The 21,429-nt window shown below is 39.5% G+C and overlaps 3 protein-coding genes and 1 non-coding gene across 4 annotated transcripts; 3 read left to right on the forward strand and 1 right to left on the reverse strand.

Moving 5' to 3' along the window:
* Positions 1–190: 190 nt before the first annotated feature.
* On the reverse strand, positions 191–2,517 carry LOC147865499 (obtusifoliol 14-alpha demethylase-like). Its single transcript, XM_087318327.1, has 3 exons — positions 1,954–2,517; positions 1,062–1,507; positions 191–966 (listed from the first exon to the last, which is right to left on the reverse strand). The coding sequence occupies exons 1-3, from the start codon at positions 2,431–2,433 to the stop codon at positions 411–413; spliced, it is 1,482 nt and encodes a 493-aa protein (XP_087174453.1). The 5' UTR covers positions 2,434–2,517; the 3' UTR covers positions 191–410.
* Positions 2,518–4,661: 2,144 nt separating this feature from the next.
* On the forward strand, positions 4,662–8,433 carry LOC147865500 (uncharacterized). Its single transcript, XM_087318694.1, has 8 exons — positions 4,662–4,881; positions 5,538–5,610; positions 5,823–6,087; positions 6,186–6,344; positions 6,913–7,107; positions 7,306–7,443; positions 7,584–7,816; positions 8,172–8,433. The coding sequence occupies exons 1-8, from the start codon at positions 4,674–4,676 to the stop codon at positions 8,344–8,346; spliced, it is 1,446 nt and encodes a 481-aa protein (XP_087174820.1). The 5' UTR covers positions 4,662–4,673; the 3' UTR covers positions 8,347–8,433.
* Positions 8,434–14,666: 6,233 nt separating this feature from the next.
* TRNAV-CAC (transfer RNA valine (anticodon CAC)) lies at positions 14,667–14,740 on the forward strand. Its single transcript has one exon. It is a non-coding gene; the product is annotated as a tRNA-Val (tRNA).
* Positions 14,741–15,277: 537 nt separating this feature from the next.
* LOC147865502 (pentatricopeptide repeat-containing protein At2g33680-like) lies at positions 15,278–18,017 on the forward strand. Its single transcript, XM_087318329.1, has one exon. The coding sequence runs from the start codon at positions 15,442–15,444 to the stop codon at positions 17,413–17,415; it is 1,974 nt and encodes a 657-aa protein (XP_087174455.1). The 5' UTR covers positions 15,278–15,441; the 3' UTR covers positions 17,416–18,017.
* Positions 18,018–21,429: the final 3,412 nt, after the last annotated feature.

The following is a 21,429-nucleotide window of genomic DNA, read 5'->3' on the forward strand; positions in this document are numbered from 1 at the left end:
TTATGACCACTTGAATCCTTTTGAATTTCACTATTTTTTCATTTCTTCCAATTGTTTCAGCATAAGATGTTAAGCATGTAAGTTGAACCAAACTTGGGTTATCTCAAATTACAACTTTCACGCTTCTGTATAATCAAGGCAACAGCCAGAGAGATGTAATTCATTCAAATATAAATTTCCAATAAACATGTTACCCTGTCAACAGCCACAGAGATGTAATTCATTTAATGCATATTCCCAATAAACATGTTACCCTGTCAAAAAGAGTGGGGAGATTGGATCCGTTGGTAAGTAGGCTAATAGTAACACACCCACTTGGCACTTGTGTATATTTTTATTTTGAAAAAAATAAATCTACCTTTGAGAAGTGCAAAATCCAATGGGCAATCAAGCACATCTACTAAACAATGCTATTCAGCCCTCAAGCTCCTCTTCTTATACCGTACCATTACATCGCCCTTCACTCCTACAACCATAGCATTCCAGTCGGTTTCAGGAAAGGGTGAGATCAATTCAAGTTTGTAGTTCCGTAGCAAGACACTCCATATTGTCTTAATTTGTAAATAAGCAAAGGGCTCTCCAAGACAACCATGTCTTCCACCACCAAATGATAAATATGAGAAAGGACCCGCTGCTTTATCTTCTTCTCGGCCGGTAGCAAACCTATCAGGATCGAAGCTATCTGGATTTTCATAAACGTAAGGTAATCGATTGGCAAATGCAGGAGAAGTTGCCACAACATGCCCCTTGGGAACCACATATTCTATTCCTTGACGATTTCTTACTTGGAAATCCTTGTGACAATACCTTAGTAGAAGAATTAGAGGTGGGTGGAGGCGAAGAGCCTCTTTGATGCATCGATATAACACATCCATCTCACCGAGAGTGTCATAGTCAAGGGTATTTCCATGCCGATCCATCACATCTCGTTGCTCATCCATCACTGGTGCTAGGTATTGCTTATGCCTACAACATCGGAAATCACAATGTAAGCTTTAAGAGGATAAAGAGAATTGCCCAAATATGATAAACGATATTAGAATGAAGACATGAACTCTTACGTTAATAGATAGGCGCCGGTCCATATAGATGTGATGGAGCTTGTATGTTGTCCAGCGAAAAGGGCAGCAATAAGTAACCCAGTAATTTCCTGGTCGGCCAACAATCGTCCTGTAGCTCTATACTTAGAGTCAATAAATGCTTGCAACATGTCTTCCTCTCTCTTACCAGAGGCTCTTCGGTTACGAATGATCTTTGAAAAAATTGATGCCAGTTCTTTCCGAGCTTTATCTCTTCGTTTATGTGCAGGTATTGGGAGGTAAGGAAACAATACACTAATGGGGAGCATTCCATTGTCTAAATCATGGAACAAGTCACTCACAGATTGAAAGAGCTGATCTCTTACTTCTCGACCCAAGAGACACCGGCTTGCGGTTAGAATGATCAAATGCTCAAGCTCAGCCTTCAAGTTGACTACGCCTTCATCACCCCATTTAGCGAAATAGTTCTGCGAAACAGCATCATACATAGAATTGAAGTTAAAAAAACTACCCTCTATTTCAAGTCTATTCCATGGTCTGCATACGTACATCTCTGTAGGTGCCCATATACCATAGTTACATACTTATGTAAATAACATGCATACATACATATGAGTAAAAAAACTACCCTCTATTTCAAGTCTGTTCCAAGCTCTACATACATACATACATATCCGTAGGTGCACATATACTTAGGTACATAATGTACCTAATGTACATACATGCATACATACATATGAAGTAAAAACTACCCTCTATTCCAAGTCTGTTCCAAGGTCTACATACATACATATCCATAGGTGCACATATACCATAGGTACATACTAATGTACATACATTCATACATGCATATTGCATGTAAATAGCACCGACCATACACAGAGAGAGAGAGAGAGAGAGAGATGTATAATACCTCAGCCTCGAAAACCATATGAGCCACATAGCTTTTAAGGCTAGCAACACGTAGTGATTCGGTGAAGAATCGGAACTGCTCCATGCGGACCGAGTAGTCGACATCAAAGACAACGCCGGGTCCGAATGTGGGCACATTGTATTGGTAGACCTCTTGCTGGCTCATCTCGCTCTCAGGCGCCTTGAAGAAGTTGGCTGACTCTTCAGGACCAATGAGGAAAGTGATGCGACGGTTAAGGACGTCGACGGTGAAGACGCTGCCCAGACGCTTGTATTCTTGTGCTACCATAACCATCGGCCCTTTCATGAACTTGATGAGACCTCCTATGAAGGGTATGGTGGCTACCTTTGGTGGGCGATTTCCTCTTCCCCGGTAAGAATCGAACAGGAAGAAGGATATGGCTTTGGCTACGAAGACTGTGACGGCGAGACATAGCAGGATTCGATCAACGCTCATCACCAAAGGAGTTAGACGATTCATACTCGGAAAAAGGAATCAACCCAGTTCTAAGAGGAAACCCTAATTCACTGGAGAGAAAACCCTAATAACTGAAGACCAAAACCTAACTAACTGAAACCCAATGAACGAACCCTAACGATTCACGAACACTATAAAGACTATGAGATCTCATTTCTTGAAGGGAGGAAAGTGGTTATATTCGTTATGACAGCGATGCAGGGGCAGGGAGAGGAAAGCAGGGGGGCGGAAACCAGGGCTCAAAGAAAACCGGCGGTTTTGTGCCCTAAAAAAGACAATAGATTTCAGACAATACCACTAGTGGTTTTGGACCCCAACCTTTCAAACGTCTTGGGTCATGGGGTGGGAGGGGGTTTGCTCCATTCCATGTTCTTTCATTAACTACTGTGTTTCTTGTTATATCATTACGTGTACCCAATTCTTTCTGGATCCACACGCACCAATGACCCACCAGGCTCATGGTCTGTATCGTAACCATGCATCTTCAATTTCATGTTTCGATTCTTTCCAGATTCGCTTGCTCATTTCCAGACTCGCCCACTAGGCCGGTCCACTTCATTACCATGCGTCAATCTGGTGTTTCGATTATTTCCGGACTCTCGCCCACTAGCCTGGTCTACATTATTACCATGTGTCAATTTGGTGTTTCGATCCAGATTCCATTCCAAACTCACCCACTAGCCTACTCTACGTTGTTACCATGTGTCAATTTGGTGTTTCAATCCATTCCAGACTCGCCCACTAGCCTGGCTTGCATTGTTATCATCCGTCAATCTAGTGTGTTGATTCTTTCTAGACTTGTCCACTAGCCTGGTTTGCATTGTTACCATACGTCAATTTGGAGTTTCGATCCTTTCAAGATTCGTCCACTAGCCTAGTCCATATCGTAACCATGCACCGTCAATTTTGTGATTCGATTCTTTCCAAACTCGCCACTAGCTTGGTCCACATCGTTACCGTGTGTCAATGCAAATGTTTCCACATCCCTGTCGATTGCCTCCCACCCATCTCCTACTATCACCTTTGTCATGCTTGGTTATCTCTTGTCCACCCCTAATGCACCGATATGTTGCTTAATTACTTGAACTTGCATATATAATATTGTATGAAACACATTCTAGTTGGTACCTACGCATTGGAAAACACAAACATTGACTACGGAAAAGGGGGCTTGTCTATATTGATCCTCCTTGCAAACTACCCCATTTAATGAAGTTGAGTCATCTTCTTATCAAACCTAAGTGACATTAACTACATAAAAAAATCCAAGCTAAGATTTAAGGAATTGAACCCATGCAAATACTATCTTTAAAGACACTTGAGAAAGATGCCTCGTCTATGCTGTCAACCAAGAATTGCCTAAGGAAAAGGATATCCCTCAGGGGCGAAGATGCCCATCAAAATATCAATGAAGTAGAGAGACCCAAACAAGAATTTATGCCACGATGGCCGAAGAGTCTTTGACAAACTACATTGTCATTCATGTTAAATAAACATATATTTCGTGAAGTTTATTTTCATCTACCTTATATTTTCATAATACTCTAACAAACGTAATCAATCCCCCAAAACGTACACCATTTGTCCCATTTGCAAGTGTGAACGTTGGAAAAAACAGAATAAAAGTGCAAGATTAAAGAGTTAGGCTACACAATGCACAATATAAGCTTAGACAAATCAATGTAATTTACAGACTACTATGGTTTTTCTCTAGTATTATTGTCATTTAAATGCTAAGAGAAATTGGTAAATTTGCTTTGGCCTCGAAGTAGTAAATAGGATTGATTATGAATCATCTCAATATAAAAGATGCAAGGCCATAGATTCGAAAAATTAAGGTAATAAATACTATTGTCGAGAGATCAATTTACTAATTTTTGGAATTGGACCAAGCAAGCCAAATGTTTGGAGGCACTACTAAAGTTAGAAGTCCTTTTCACAATGTGAAATCAAATTCTTGTTGTTTTATGTTCCAAATTTGATGGACTGAGGGGCTAAGTTAGCCCTTCTATACATATATGGAATGTGGGCCAGATGTCAAAATCACTAAGGATTTATAACAAATGTATCAAAATAAAAAAAATAAAAAGGAAAAGAAACAAGAGTGGGAAGGAAATTTTAAAGTATACATTGTAACTAAGAAGAAGAAATTGAAGGAATGACATGCAACAATAAAAGTTTGATGGTGAAGGAAAGCGAAGAGCATTAAGGCTAAAGGAAAGCGAAAGAGAAGAGAGGACAAGATGAATCAATATTATGTTCCTAATTCCTCAGAGCAGGGAGGGTTAATGAACATGAACATGAAGGTGGGATACAGTGTTGTGGATGATGCCATGGACCTTACCTCAGAGCTAGACCCACGTCTACCTTTGCTCCAAGATGCCCATGCAGGTGACAACCTCCAAGACAAAGTGGTGCTCCTTAGGGTTGATCACAACGTTGTCAAGAAAGGTGACACCAAACCCTAATTCAATATGTGGCTACTTCAATATGTTGGGATTTATGATATGATGATGTTTCGATAATTGTGGGTGTCGATAAATAAATGTTTATCTTGTTTCAATAAGACTTGGGTATTTATGATATGTTTCAATTAAGGCGGTATCAACCATAATCTCTAGCATACAACTTAATACAGGAATTAAGACTAGGTACAAATTGTTTTGTCAGTTAACTTTGTAACTGGTAATGCCAATAGCTTTATAGAATGAATATTAAGCCTAAGTAGCCCCTCTCATCTTATCCACCCAAATAGATAAAGGATGGCAATGAATGAAGAACAAAGTCATTAGCTCCCAATGATTGATGCAGCTAATCTTTGAATTGGGTGTTAATTGTATCATGATCTCGGGGCATGTTTTCTAGTCCATGCAATGTGTCAGTTGCAATTTTATGAGTGCATGAACTCAATGCAAGTCAATATTTTGCAATTTATAGTCCTAGAACTTGATCGAAAAATCAATATTGCAATAATGTGCTTGAACTCAATGCAATTTATAGTCGTAGAACCTGATTGAAAAATTAATATCACAATAATGTTCTTGATTTCTCTTACCTGTGAAAAATCAATCAATGATATACTTGCTTTCCTGGAATATCCATATTAGGAAAAATCAATGATCAATATCGAATTGATGTAACGCTTGCAACTATGTACAATATCGTGGAGCGAGGTGGCAGGTAAGCTCATTTCACAACTTCTCTTCTCATCTTCTTTTTCCACATGGTTACTAATTTGATTCTACTTTTGGAAGTTTTTTGTTGTTTAGTGATGTAGTTAATGTCTTATGTAGGTATTGCACGTTTATGAGTGAATATTTATTTGTTATATGTTGTGAAACATAAGAGACTAATTACCTCAAATTTTGCTACGTATAAATGTCAAAATCTAGACCCATCTTGATGACACATATTGGGAGGCCATTCGACAAGAAAACTAGAAAGATCAATATAAGACAAGATGATTCGGTGGATGCAGTAGTCTCGTATTTGCAACACAAATTGAGGATCAAGTTCGTGGTTCCTCAGTTCCATGTGGATAATGAAAAGGATAGTCGAGGTATCCATGACATTGATACATCCATTAACTGGTTGATTCAAGATCTTCGTAGCCGTAAAATTGGCGGTATTTATTTACCTAATACTAGGTGGTTTGCGGTAAGTTATTCATATTCTTTTCATGAATCGGTAGATATGTATCTAATGAATTAGAATGTTCAACCCTCACGATGTCACATGGTTTTTCTTGAAATTAGGGCGAGGAAGACAAAGGAGAGTATATGGAACGATTTGTAATTCAATTAGCTGGTTTGGCAGATGTGTATGTAAATGATGCATTTGGATCATGGCAATCACATGCTTCAACTTATCACATTACAAAATTCCTTCCTTCATATGCTGGCCTTTGCTTGCAAGTATGTATACCCGGTTTTCGATTTGCGGCTTTATATTATCATGTGCAAGTACATGTTCTTGATTGACTTATCTTACATGCCAAGATTATTATATGAGGGTTACATATGAGACAAAATGTCTTGATAAAGACTGTATGCGTATGTTTCCGTCAATGTATCCTTTGAATGGAAAAAGTTACTGCCATATAGCTTTGGATGAATGTGGTGTGAAATTTGTGAAACGCGCACAATGAAGATGACATATGATACACACCATTTTATTACCATGTGATCATACTTCAAGCCTCTTAGGTTTGAAATCTACTCCGTAAAAGAAGGATTGCATGACATTCTACTGAAATGTGTATAACTCCATCTAGATGAAAATTTGCTTGGCACTCTAGAGTCATGTGATTACTCTAATATGGTTTGCTTGTGTTTTCACTTGTGGCAAATCACTGTTTAGCTGTACTGTTGTGTATATAACATTCTTATACTCAAAATGTTACAGTAAATGTATGCCCATATCCACTTACACTACCGGTACATGATTGTTAACTATAGTTTATTGTTTCTTTTTGTTCCATAGGATGAACTTTGCCATGTAAAGCTATTATTACAACCTACTAGGCCATTTGTTGCTGTTGTTGCTGGTGCCAAGTATGATACAAAGATTGGGCCATTGGTTGGAATATACAATAAGGTTGACAAACTTATTCTAGGTGGAGTAATGTATAACACATACCTTTGTGCGAAGTATGGAGTGAAGATCAAAGGCATACAGGTATCACTAAATTATGCATTTGTGATAAAAAATTTGAGTTGAGTTCCACATTCTTTTTTAAAGATGGAGTTTTGTCAAGAAATGGTTTCATGTTTTTTTATTGTGATAGCAGTTGATCATAAATTTTGATGATGAAATGGTTCCTTTGACCTGTAACTTCTAATGGCATGATATTTAAGATCCATGGTGTGAATGTAGGAATCTGATATAGAACTTGCAAGACATCTAGTGGAGCAAGATGCAATTGAAAAGAAAATTATTGAGTTGCCCTTCCTTATCGAGTCGAATATATTGGAAGCAAGGAAGGATGGTCAATTCCGCAAGATCTCTGTGAAGGTGAAGTATATATGCTGCGAAATGTAGTGAAAACTCCCATCTTTCTTTGATCAAATTTTGTTAGTTAATTTGTAGATTAGATCATAAAAGTTCAGGCATTTTGAAAAGTAACTTAAGTTTTGTGTTAATTATATTATTAGGAGTTCACCAAAGGCGCAGAATATAATTACGTTCTCGACGTGGATCCCACTTCATTCGAAACAGAACCTTGCAATTCAGCATTGAGATCGGCAAAAACCATTTTTGTAAATGCGGTTATGGGTTTAATGCCTCACTTTTGGCATGGCACCAGTAAGATGAGCGAGGTTATCAACGAGAATATTACAGCTCAAAAGTTTTTTGGAGGGGGAGATACGCTTCAAGAACTTAAGAGGTATGGATTTTCACGATTGAGATCCAACTACCACATCTCTAATTTTTCCTTCAGCTTTGGTGCCTTCAATGTTAGTTTCTAATTCGTTGGATTATTACGTTAGTTTGTCAAATTGATTCTTGATTACTTTGTGTGTCGACATTTAGTTTCTAACTCATTGGGTTAATATGTTAGTTTGTTAATAATTTGATTCTTGCATCACTTTGTGTGTGTAAATCAACACTCACAATCTACTGAATATCTAAATGTTCCTTTTCACTTACACAACTTCTCTAATCCGTCTGTCAATTGTCTTCATTCCTATTTGTTAGCATTGTCTTAATTCACTGACCTAATCAATCATCTCTCCATGCAGTTTACATCCCAAGCTATATGATGAAGCTTTGCATAGCACAAAATATTATTTGTTTACTGGTGGGGGAACTGTCCTGAAGGTGATAGAGGAAGGGGATCCATATGGCCTTGAGATTGTAAGAGCACTCATCGAGAATAAAGAGAGAATGAGCGATTCACTCAGAGTATCCACATGATCTATATAGAGATTGGAGACGATTTTTTATGTGAAAGAATATGGGCTAGAGATTGGCAAACTGTGATCAATAATTTTGGTTTTAGTGACATATTGGGGGGAACACATGATCAAAAGAATTTGATCCAATAATGTTTTATATTTTCTAGTGCTTTGCTTTGTAGGATGTTTCTTTGTAAATATGTTGTTTAAACTTCAATGCAATTATTCATTCCATCAACATATTGATATGTTCTTGACTTCATTGATCTTTAAACATTAAGGAAATATCCTGTTAAAAATTGAGCAAGAAATAGCATAAGATTTTAATCTTTAACAGAAGCATATGATGATCTGATCAAAGCAATTATTCATTCCATGATATATTCAAGATATGTTCTTCTGGCTTCATTGATCTTTTAAGGAAATATTCTGATATAATTAGACCAAAAAATAGCATAAGATGTTAATCTTGAACAGAAACATAATGGTCTGATCTGTTGGCATGGAGCACTATTATTGGTAGCGGGAAATCGTACCAACATGGTGTTCCTAAGGAAATTCACATTTTTAACTATTAATTCAAAGAGGGGCTTTATTTGCAAAGGAAAAAAACAATTAGGAACACCATATTATACTAGTCTTTTTGTTCGCTGGGACAGCGGCTGCTTCTTAATTGGACATAAAAATTTTGGAAGCAAAACTAATTGCTCTGTATTTTTTAAATCTCTATCAACGAGATCATGTTGTTTCCATGTCCCAATTGTGCAAGGAATTAGTAGACCCAATTATATCGCTCTATATGTTTGATCCTATTAATTCAAATATGATGGAACATTGCAAGGATGGACAATATACATCACCAAAATTTCTGACAAATTTGATACTCCACTTCGTTTAGAATATTTATGCAATCTATAACGCGAAAGTATTTAATTCATGTTCAATCAATCACCTGGGCAAAGAGGTAGGTTCATTGCAAATCTAATTATTATGTGTTGTATTCCATAATAAGAATGGATTCTTCAAAATGCCCATTCAACAATCATGGTTATCAATCAATCTTGATTGAAAAGTGTGTCAATTTCCTTTACAAAAGTATGCAATGCATAAAAATGTGAGCTAACTAATTCTAGAGAGGGTCGCGATATCTTGATTGATTTATTGGATGCGTGCAACCAATGACCAAGTTAACAACTTAAGAGGTGGACAGGTTGAGTCAATGATATTATTCCCATACATACATTCTGATATGGAGTTTAAAAAGAAATTAATTAGTTAAAGTTATGCCTCACTTTTACTTATCCAGACATACATGGATGGGGTGCAATATGCACCAAATTTGGATACACATTTATATATATCATGTTGTCATAAACATTTTAGTCCATTGCTATTTATAGAAAAACAAAGTGTATGTTAAGCTTTAATAAAAGGTGATATCTTTGATATTAATGAAGAATAATAAAAATACTCACACCATCTCATGCTTTTGAGAGATTGGCATCTCTAATATTCAATAAATAGACAATGTGCATGGATGATCGGAAACAAATGTGCCAAGGCCCAAGAGTATATATTTATTCATGTCCCTTTTGTATTTTTGAATGTCTTTAAAAGGGCTATTTATTCACATGCTATATAGTTTGAACTTATTAATGTCGTTGGGGCTTTTGGATGTATTGCATGTACGTATTGGAGATGGGATATGGACCGAAGCTATCACAAATAAGTAAATGCATACAACTATATGACAAATACTACTACGATTGCATGTATACCATACATATAGGCTATATGAAACATATGGGTCAAAGTATGTAGTTATTACATTGGGCATACAAGATGCATGACACTATCATAAATATAATTAAGCAAAATAGCCCGGCATATTAAGAGTATCTACTACACCAATCATGATAACACGGGGAATCATTGAGTTGGGCGAAACACGATGAAACAAAATGTAAGATACATAATAATTCATTGGGCAGCATATAAGTAACATGACATGCCATGCCATGCCATGCATGATAAGAGAGGAGTCGGAGAATCAAATAATAAGGTCAAAAATGAAGGTTAGCGCCCAAAAAAATTTGTACATGTTACAAAGAGAGTTCAAGATAGTGAGTGGTGTTTGCCTTGTAAAAAACAAAAACAAAAACAAAAAAAACCAGCTTCTTGACTCCTAAAGAAAGAATACCCTCTCTATCATGTACACATACATTGTTTATAAAGGTCAAAAAAGAAAAGGAAAAAGGGAGGTGAGGTTAGGTTAGGTTAACTTAACATATTAGCTTGGTGTAGTAGGGTACTAAAAAGAAGAAGGAACTTGCTTGGCTCCCAAGTTTTAAAAATAAAAATGAATCTCATTGGCAGCATGAGCCAAGTGTAGTAGTAGTGGTAGAAGAAGTAGTAGTAGTGTTGGTATCATCAATGTCATTGTGGTGGTGGTGGTGGTCGTGGTAATCGACCCCGTGGTTCTGCTGGACCTCGATGTCGTGTTTGTGGTCCGAGGGGGGTAGGAAGCGCGCCCAAAAGGGATGGGCGCGCCACACGCGGTCCATCTCCTCGATGGGCACGTTCTTGGTCTCGGGCAAGAAGAAGTAGACGAAGGCGGACATGAGGAGCACCCAGGCGGCGAAGAAGAGGAAGATGGCGAACTTGAAGTGGCAAAGCATGGCGAGGAAGGCCTGGGCGATGACGAAGGTGAAGAAGAGGTTGACGGACACGTTGAGGGCTTGGCCAGCGGAGCGGATCTCGAGGGGGAAGATCTCGCTAGGAACGAGCCAGCCGAGGGGGCCCCAGGACCAGGCGAAGGCCGAGACGTAGACGCAGATGAGAACCACGACGACGAGGGCCCAGGCGCGGTCGATGGACCCCGTCCCTTGGGCGCCGAACTTGGCGCCCAGGATGGCGCCCACCGCCAGCTGGGACACCACCATTTGGGCGCCGCCTTCCAGGAAGAGCGTCCGCCGGCCCACGCGGTCCACCACGGCGATGGACACGAACGTGGCCACCACGTTGACCCCCCCCGTGATGACCGCCGAGTAGAGCGCCGCGTCGCTGGTGAAGCCCATTGTCTGGAACAGCACCGGCGCGTAGAACATGATCGCGTTTATCCCCGTGAGCTGCTGGAAGAACGGGATCATGACCGCCATCACCAGCTGCGGCCGGTATCGCCGCTCCAGTATGTTCCGCCATGGCCGCTCCACCCGCCTCGCCGCCTCGCTGGCCTGCACGATGTCCTCGTACTCCATGCCCACGTCTTGGACCCCCCTGATCTTCTGTAGCATGGCCTTCCCTGCCTCGCGCTCCCCGCGCTCGATCATGCTGTTGGGCGTGTCCGGCAGCAGCGCCGAGCCGGCGGTCATGATGATGGCCGGCACCGACGCCAGCCCGAGCGACACCCTCCACCCCCACGGGCTCAGCCTCCCCGTGCCGTAGTTGATGAGGTTCGCGCACAGTATGCCCAACGTGATGGCCAGCTGAAACATTATGTTGAGCGCCCCTCGGAACTTGGCCGGCGCCATCTCCGACAGGTACACTGGAACAGACTGCACACACCCCACACACAACCAATGAATGAATATAGAACATCTGTGGGAACCCGTTTCTTTTTGGATTCAGGAAACTTCCATGGGAAACCCTAACGGCTCCACCTACCCTACCTGATTGGCGAAGCCGACGCCGACGCCCAGCAGGATCCGGCCCACGATCAGCATGGGCACGTTCATCGCGAAGCCGTTCAGCGCGGAGCCGGCTAGGAAGCTCAACCCCCCCGACAGCATGGACGGCTTCCGCCCGTACTTCCTGGTCACGCCCGACGCCGCGAAGGACGCCAGCAGCCCCGCCACGTACAGGGAGGATGTGAAGGTCGTCAGGATCTGGCTGTCGAACTTGCAGTAGTCGTTGGCGTTGGGGGCTTGCTTCTGCCGCCAGACGTCCGGGAAGAAGAGGGAGAGGAAATCGTCCATGGACGTGACACCACCTGTGGAAAGGAAAGAAACAAGGTTAGTTAGGGTTAGTTAGGGTTAGGCAGCCATGGATGGGATGGGATCGGATGGTACCTGAAATGCCGATGTCGTAGCCAAAGATCAGGCCACCGCTGGCGGCCATGATGCAGGAGATGATGACGAAGGAGGTGGCTTTGCCGGGGTATTGACGGACCTTGGCGGATGTGCCGCCGCCGCCGCCGCCGCCATGGGAGGGATTTGTGAAACCGCCGCCAGCCATGATTCAAATGGAAGATGGATGGGATGGATGGATTAATGGAGGAGGAGGGATGGATTGGATACACAGACAAATCAGATGGATGGATGGGATGGATTGGATATACAGACAAATCAAATGGATGGATTGGATGGATGGGAAGAGATGGATACACAGACAAATCAGATGAAGGAAGCGCAAAAAAGAAGGACAGAATCAATTTATGGATTAAAGAGGAGAAAGGCAATGCAATTATGTGTAAAGATCAAGAGTAGGATATTGTTAGCAGGGATGGATGGATTGTGATACGATGCGATGGCATGGCCTGCTATTTATGCACATACATATATGTACATATATGAGATGATCTTCTGCGTTTCTCTGTCTGTCTGTCTGCTTATTTGCTGCTCTCTGTGCGCGTCTTCTCTGTGCTTTGTCTGTTTGGCTCTTCGGCTGAACAAAATAAATAAATAGATAAATAAAATAACGACCAACTAACTCCTCGTCCTCGTCAGCCCTATCCCCCCACACAACATTATCCTCTCTCTTATTTTTCCTTTTTCCTTCCTCTCTCTCTCTCTCTGTGCTTTTTCTTTTTCTTTTTCTTTCCTTCTTCCTCCTCTGCTTTTTCGGTTTTACGTTTTTCGTTTCTTCTTTTTTCGCCTTTCTGCGTTTGGTTTCCTGCTTTCTGCTTTTCTTTCCCTTCTTTAGCTCATTCTGCTTTTCTCTTTGCTTTTTAATATATCTATAGACTATATCTATATATATAACAAAAAAATGCACGACCTTCTTTTGGTTTGTCTAGATTTTTGGGGACAAAAAAGGCCCAACAAAAGGGCCCGGTGGGCCGTTCCGTGATCATCGGACTCGTCACAATGCTTGCTTCCAATGAACAAACGAATTATGTTTTCGCTACCCCCGTCCCCACTCTTGTCTACTTGATCCTCTCACTTCATGAATGACTCACGTGTTCCGCTGTAGAGTTCCTTGCCCAAGAGCAACCTCTATCTACTATTTTTCGACACATTCAGTCCATGCAAAACGAGGCCTTGATTTTCTTGCACCTCCAAACACACACACACACACACACACACATATCCTTTGAGAGGAGGATAGTCCAAGAGTAATGTCCAACCTTTTGGACACAGAAGATGAGCGTTAGAGCTTTGGTCTACATGAAATAGAGCCAATGAAGCATATATTTAGGTATATGGGTTTACTTGAGATATGGAGTTTTAGAGGATTCATCTATCGCAAGGTCAATATATCTCCAAAATTCTCAAGGGGTTCCATTTCGATGAAACGAAGCATTTCAATACACCATTACCAACCTACTTGAGACTGAGCAAGGACTACCCTAGAACTTGAATTTTACTTAGGACTAAACGAACGGTGTTTTAAACTTATCTATTGACAAATGCTTGATGTATGCAATGATGGTCAATAGAAATGCCATCACATTTATGGTTAGGAGTCATTAGCATATTCATGTCAAACATACTTAAGAAGCATATTGATCACAAAAGGAGATGAAGATAACAATGAAGGCTAATCTCCAAGGATGGAACTTGAACCTAAATTAGACGTAATGCAACAAAAACAAGGCATTTCTTTGAATTTGGTCACGTTCATTTCCATTCTAAAGGCTTGTGTTACCATAGGGACTATTGATAAGGCCAAGTAGATTCATGATGAGATTGTTGAACAAAAAACATTGTGCTTGCCAATGCCCTAAGTTGACATGTATGCCAAATGTGGTCTCGTTTGCAAAAGAGTGCGAGATGTGCTTGAGGATCTTCCCACCCAAAATGTGGTCACTTAGGACACAGTTATTGCAGCATTGGAGCCATAAACAAGGGCATACAGATTCATGAGGACATTATTCCTAAGGTATTAATGATTGGATCTTAGCGATGCATTGGTTAACATGTATACCAAATGCATGCTTCTTTTGAGATCCCAAAAAGTACATGAAAAACTTGCAAACCAAGATATTGTATCAATCACGGGGTAACAATCAAGAGGGAAATGGCCATCATAAATCTCTCGCCGTTTTGAAGGGATGTATGTGTTCGAATAATGCGGTATTTTAATTATAAATATAATACGTTCAAATTGGCTTATATCAATGTCTGGATGGTGTAGTTGGTTATCACGCTAGTCTCACACACTAGAGGTCTCCGGTTCGAGTCCGGGTTCAGACAATTTTATCTTCTTCTTACCAAAAAGCTTCCTTCTTTTTTATTTCATTCATTGTTAGGATGTTTTCTTTCGTTTATCCAAAAGCAACATTTGTCAATGAGATAAACCTCTTTTTGTAAGAAAAAAAAAAGAATCCGAACTAAGACAAGCTACATAATAATTGTTATAATCTGTTCCTCTCAACAAGTTTTAAAACCATATACATGATGTTACATGAGATATCGGTGTGCCACATGGGAGTGCTCTTACAATATTAGTATCGTGCATGAGCACCGGTTGTTAGTCACACATATGTTGATATTTTGTGTGTTATATATGTATATGTGGTAGAAAGTTGCATGTATGAACATGTTGGGATCACTAGGTCTTGTATGAGAGTCCCTATATTTTATACAAAGGTTTAAATCAAATACAGAAAAAAAGAATGAAACGTCCTATATAAAATTTACAATGTTACAAACATGAAATTGCTATACAATTAGCGTGGGATTTTGCTTTTTTGAGGCCTCCATGCGATTCTTATTAAATTTATGCGTTTTGATGCCCATGGTTTCTGAACCCCTTTTGAATCTGAGAGAGGCAAAACAAGGCATGAATTGCCCATACATATTGATATGATCTCTCACTCATGTCATGAAAACGAGCTTGGGAGGTTTCAGAGGTAGAGATCACACAAACCATACCCTGCCATGGCAGCCACAGAATGAGAACCCAAACTCTTCTTCATCATGATTTGACACTTGTGGACTTACTCAGGATTTTTGCTAAGAAGAAGGATCTACACAATGGCATGGCCCTACATGACCACATTCTTCACAAGGGTTTGCTTCAAAAGTGCCCTTACCTTGCTAGCAGTATTGTTTGTATGTATGCCGAATGCGGAGTTCTAGAAAAAGCTCAGCAAGTGCTTCTAGACCTGCCGGTCCGAGATGTAGTCTCTTGGTCTGCATTGATCGCAGGGTATTCTCGACAAGGCCAAGGCCATGAAGCATTGAGATGTTTCGAATGCATGCAGAGAGAAGGATTTTCTCCAAATGAGGTTACCTTCACTTGTATCCTCAAGGCATGTGGAAACATACGTGCCATTGATAAGGGTGAACAAATCCATGACGAGATTGCCAGTAAAGGCTTGCTGAAAAGAAATGTCGTGCTCGGTAATGCTTTGGTGGATATGTATGCCAAATGTGGTATGCTCGCCAAAGCTCAGGGTGTGCTCGAAGAGCTTCCATCTCGAAATGTTGTTTCTTGGTCGACCTTGATTGCAGGGTATGCCCAAAATGGCCAAGCTCTTGAAGCAGTAAGATGTTTGGAGAGGATGAGAGGGGAGGGCATCTCTCCGAATGAGGTCACTTTCGCCTGCATCTTAAAGGCTTGTGGTAGCATGGGGGTAATTGAAAAGGGAAAAGAAATCCATGATGAGATTGTTGGAAGAGGGCTCTTGCAAAAGAGTATCGTGCTTGGCAATGCTTTGGTGGACATGTATGCCAAATGTGGGGTTCTTGAAAAGGCTTCGCAAGTACTTGAAGAGCTTCCCAGCCGGAATGTGGTTTCCTGGAATGCACTAATTGCTGGATATGCCCAGCATGAGAAAGGGCACGATGCATTGAACTGTTATACGCGCATGCAAAGGGAAGGCTTCTCTCCGAATGAGATCACCTTCTCGTCTATCCTCAATGCCTGTGGCAAAATAGGAGCTATTGATAAGGGAAAAGAAATTCACGATGAGATTGTCTGTAGAGGCTTATTGGAGAAAAATATCGTGCTTGGTAATGCTTTGGTAAATATGTATGCCAAATGTGGCTTACTCTCGAAAGCCCGACAAGTTCTTCAAGAGCTTCCCAGTCGAAATGTAGCATCTTGGTCTGCTTTAATCACAGGGTATACTCAATATGAGCAAGGACATGAAGCACTCAATTGTTTCTCACAGATGCAAAGAGAGGGTACCCCTCCCAATGAGATCACTTTTCTATGCATCCTCAAGGCATGTGGTAGCATAGGGGCTATTGACAAGGGCAAACAAATTCATGGTGAAATTGTGAATAGAGGCTTGCTGAAGAAACATATTGTGCTTGGGAATGCGTTGGTGGATATGTATGCTACTTGTGGTGACCTTACAAGAGCTCGGAAAGTGTTCGAAGAACTTCCGATTCGAGATATAGTCTCATGGTCATCGTTAATTGCGGGGTATGCTCAACATGGGCATGGTAATGAAGTAGTTGATATGTTGGAAAAGATGGAGAGGGAGGATGGCCTCTCGCCAAATGATGTAACATTCCTATCTATTTTAAGTGGATGTAGTCGCTCGGGGAGAGTGGATGAGGCACAAACATATTATGAGAGTATGAGCACAAAGTATGGGATTACACCAAATCTAGAGCACCATACATGCATGGTGTTTGTTTTTGGATGGGCAGGGCTCTTTGATAAGGCTATCTCGGTGATTGAGGCGATGCCGACATCTGACTATTCTCCAGTTTGGATTGCACTCTTGAGCGGTTGCCAGAAATGGGGGAAAGTGAATCTCGCATTATTGGCTTTTGATCAGGCAATGAAAGCAAACAATAACCTTGCAGCAGCTTATGTTGCGATGGCTACTATTTATGCTGATGCAGGTATGGAGGAGGATGCCATCAAGGTTGAAACAATGAGAACAAAGAATGCTTGTTGGAATAAGTAGGGAGGGATAGTGAGCGCGCAAATGTGCATTTACAATTTCATTCATCCATTCATTTCTCTAAGCAAAATGTGCATTACAATTTCACAGCTGAAGAAACATTAGCAAAATTATTGGAGGAAATCTCTTTTTCCCATCTCTTTAGTGTCTCATTGCTACAAAGAAGGGCATGATATGTGCCATTGCTTCTGCCCCTATGTATACACCTGAAGAGAAAATTGTACATTTAATGAATTGTTCTAATCCAGGAGGTCATGAATTTTGGTTCACCATATGTATAAAATGGAGGTACAAGTGCAGTTGTGGCGGTGTATACAAATACATGATGTACTCAATAGATCCCGGAGGATCTTCCAATCCATCCTTGAATTCTTGTTCTTATCCATATAAAACTAGCATTGTGAAGATCTGGATTATGCGACAGATACCGAGCATCCCAATTTTTGTTACTTCATGTGATTCAAGGTTTTCAAAATTTGAAAACTATTCTCTCGTTGTATCTTCTGCACACAGAACTGTGAATGAAAATTTTGTAAATTATCAAATCAAACAAATCGACAAATTTCATTAAATTATGAGTCAATGGAATTGATTGATTTCGATTATACATTTTTTATTGTTTTGATTTGAATACTTTGAGTAATTAATTTGACTTGTAAGATTTGTTTTTGTTTTCGAAGAATCAATTCATTGCAGATGATTTATACATCTTGTGATAGGTTAAAAAAAGGTGAGTTTTTGCACATAAATTAATTTGATCAATCAAAGTTGTTTTCAGTGCAAAAGAAAATGATAAGAAGATGTAGAATTTTGAAAGATAGATGATCTTAGAATGTGACCTTATAACAAAATTTCATTGTTTGATTGCCCAATTTCGGAAAACATGGTTTGACCTAAGCTTCATCCCTAACCCCACTCCCACCTTCATTTTTGCCTTCACCTTCATCTTCTCTTTTTTGTACCTTGGCCACTACATTTGACATCGTCATTACTGTCATCATCTTCTTCATCAACTACATTGACCATTGTGATCACATTACTATCATAATCTTCTTCATCACCTATAATGACCATCGTCATCATCTTGTTACTCTTTATCTACATTGCCATTATTATCACAAATGTCATCATCACCCCTGCCACTATCATCAATCATCATGTTCTCCTTGTTTATGATTACGACTACCATCAACCACACCATCTTCTTCTTTAACATTCTTCGTTACGTCCAAGGACTATTGCCATACACCACCATCATTGTCTACTTTCTCTCTAAGGACACCATAATATTAACAACCATCAGTTTCTTTATCACCATTAACATCATTTTTTTCATAAAAAGTTATGATATCCTCCATTGGTATTAAAATTAGAGTGATGAAAGGCAATATACAAAATAGTCCACTATTACAATGAATATTGTATACTCGTGCCGAATGGCTGTAGCCAATCTTTCTAGGTAAAGATAAGTAATCTTTCTAGCCAATCTTGTTCATGTTCGGCATATCCAAGACTAATGTGTTCATCCAGCAATCTCTTTCTTTCAATCTCAGCATGCATTTCACATTCCTTCTAAATTGCTCTTGTGTTATCATCATTATCATCCTCTTCTCCAAAGGTTCATGACAATACAATTATAATTATCATATTTACCATCACCATCACATTCTCCACCATTGACATCAAGTTCCTTCATTTGGGACACATGACCCAAAGCTACATGAAGTCCTACACCCATCACATAACCAACTTTTCGATATGTGGATGTGTGTAACTGTGTATATATATGTACATACACATGAGTGTAAATATATGTGTATGTATATGCATTGTGTAAATGTTTATATAATGTATTAATACGTGGGATTGTAGGGTGTGAAGTGTATTTTTTTTGTAAGGGGTTATGTGTGAATATGTGTTGGTGTGTGGGGGGGATATGGCTAGCATAGGGATGACATCAACATGTCATGTGGTTGCAGATCCGGCATCACTTGTTGCACGAGTCACAACTTGTCGCTTATGCTTGACTTTTGCCAAAATGAATTCCTCCTTTCATTTTACCACATTCCCCCATTCCTCATTCTTATATCTCATGTACTACAGATCACCTTTCTCCCTTCATCACCCATTACGATATTTGGGTTTGATCCGCATCCAAAATTGGCTCCTCGCTACACATTTGACCATCACCTTAACCTATCATAAAATCGATTTTAACATTTTCCTCCTCTGTACACGCCACATCACAACATCATTCCTTCCCATGTTGAATGCAATAGGGTAGATGACAATTTTGGTGTGAGAGGAAGAACTCAACTAAGAGAGAAGTGTGTTGGAGGAATTTTACACACACTTGTTTGCTTGTGGCACAAGTTTAGCAAGTCCCCAATTGACTAAGAACTTCAATTAGTTGGGCAAAGGCTTCTCTTCTGTGAAGAAGCGTTCATGGGGTGACCCCCATGTTAATTTCATTTGAACTACCTTAGGTTTCTTTTATCTTGGTAAAGCGATATACGTCCCCATGATATATATCCCATTAATCACACTTGGAACCCATTGGAGTTGCAATGAAAAAGTTGCTTGCTAATGTTTAGTGAGGCAAAAATAAGAAAGATAACTTATGAGTCATAATAAGGGCTCATTGGATAATGTTTAGGTGTTCCAAAAGTGGTAATTTTTTGATAATGCACAAAATGTTGATTATTATTAAAATGTGTTCTTAGATAGGTTATCTTGAAAACAAATGGCCTTTGTATATCCTTTCCCAATGAATTGGGGTCAACTTAGAAACTATGTGGTAATTAGGTGGCAATATCCAATGATTCAAGGATATATCATTATGTGTCCAATACATAACATATAATTATTCATTGGACTTATCAAAAGGATACACTTTCAAGGAGCATAACAAAATTCAATGCATTATGTATGCTATCACACTTACTTTGAACATATTATCATTTTCATAGAGGGTCATTGAAAAAGTCATTGTATTTCATATATCATAATAATCAACATAAAAACTTTAGCATAAAATTATCAAACATGACTATTGTCAAAGATCTGAAGCTAACTTTTAAAAGATATTGGGTATAACTAAAATTATAGTGGTGTTGTTCGAAGCTTCATTTTGCTTTCTTGCAAGGTATTGACATGTTGCATATCTGAAGAGAACTTAGAAACTTTTAATCCCCATATCATCGAACCAATAGTGATAGTTAACAAAATGCTAGTTGATTAGCAAAACATTAATATAACAAGGCAACCTAGAGGAGACAATTTGGGGGATGCATCAATCTCTCACACTTGTGTAGGGTATTTGAAAAGAATGGTTGTGAAATTGCAAGCAACTTTCAAAAAGTTTGCACCAAGAACGCTTAACGTTAAGTTATTGCTTTTTGTTATTCCCACCTCATCGTTGATATTGATTGTTCTCCAACCTTGGCTGGTTCTATCATGCAAAGAGTGTTTTAAAGCATGCAAATTTTAGGCTTGCCCCTTGATATTATTGCATTGACACGTTACATTGTGTACATACAAAGGAATTGGGACATGTCATCTCACCTATATATATCTAGTCACATATGCACACACACATGATGGCACACGACTCTTTGTGTGAATGGACGATTGACTTTCCACAATAATTCAAACTCAATAAGGCACGGAAGCCTCAACAATGGATCATCAATATATAATCTAAGACAAAAAAACACTTGTTCTACTCACTTACTTATAGAGAGTAAGTTGTGCAAGGTCTTGTTGTAGTGTATACATACTTAAATTTTGGAAGGCACATGATTTAAAGGAGTTTCTTTCGTTTATAAAACTTTATTTTCACAGTTTCAATAACGATTGACTTGTACACTAGCTTAAAGAATGATAAAAAAATAATCCAATCTCTTTCAAATTTGATAAATGTTATTAATATGGATTTGTAAGTGTCTCTGATAAGGTTGATCTTAATAAAGCATATCATTGTCGAAGCATTGAAAACGTCTACACCTCTAAATATGA

Source organism: Azolla caroliniana, unplaced genomic scaffold, assembly GCF_043228905.1.
Source record: "Azolla caroliniana isolate FFs.n. ecotype wild unplaced genomic scaffold, voAzoCaro1.0.p SCAF_4, whole genome shotgun sequence".
Classification (NCBI taxonomy): domain Eukaryota; kingdom Viridiplantae; phylum Streptophyta; class Polypodiopsida; order Salviniales; family Salviniaceae; genus Azolla; species Azolla caroliniana.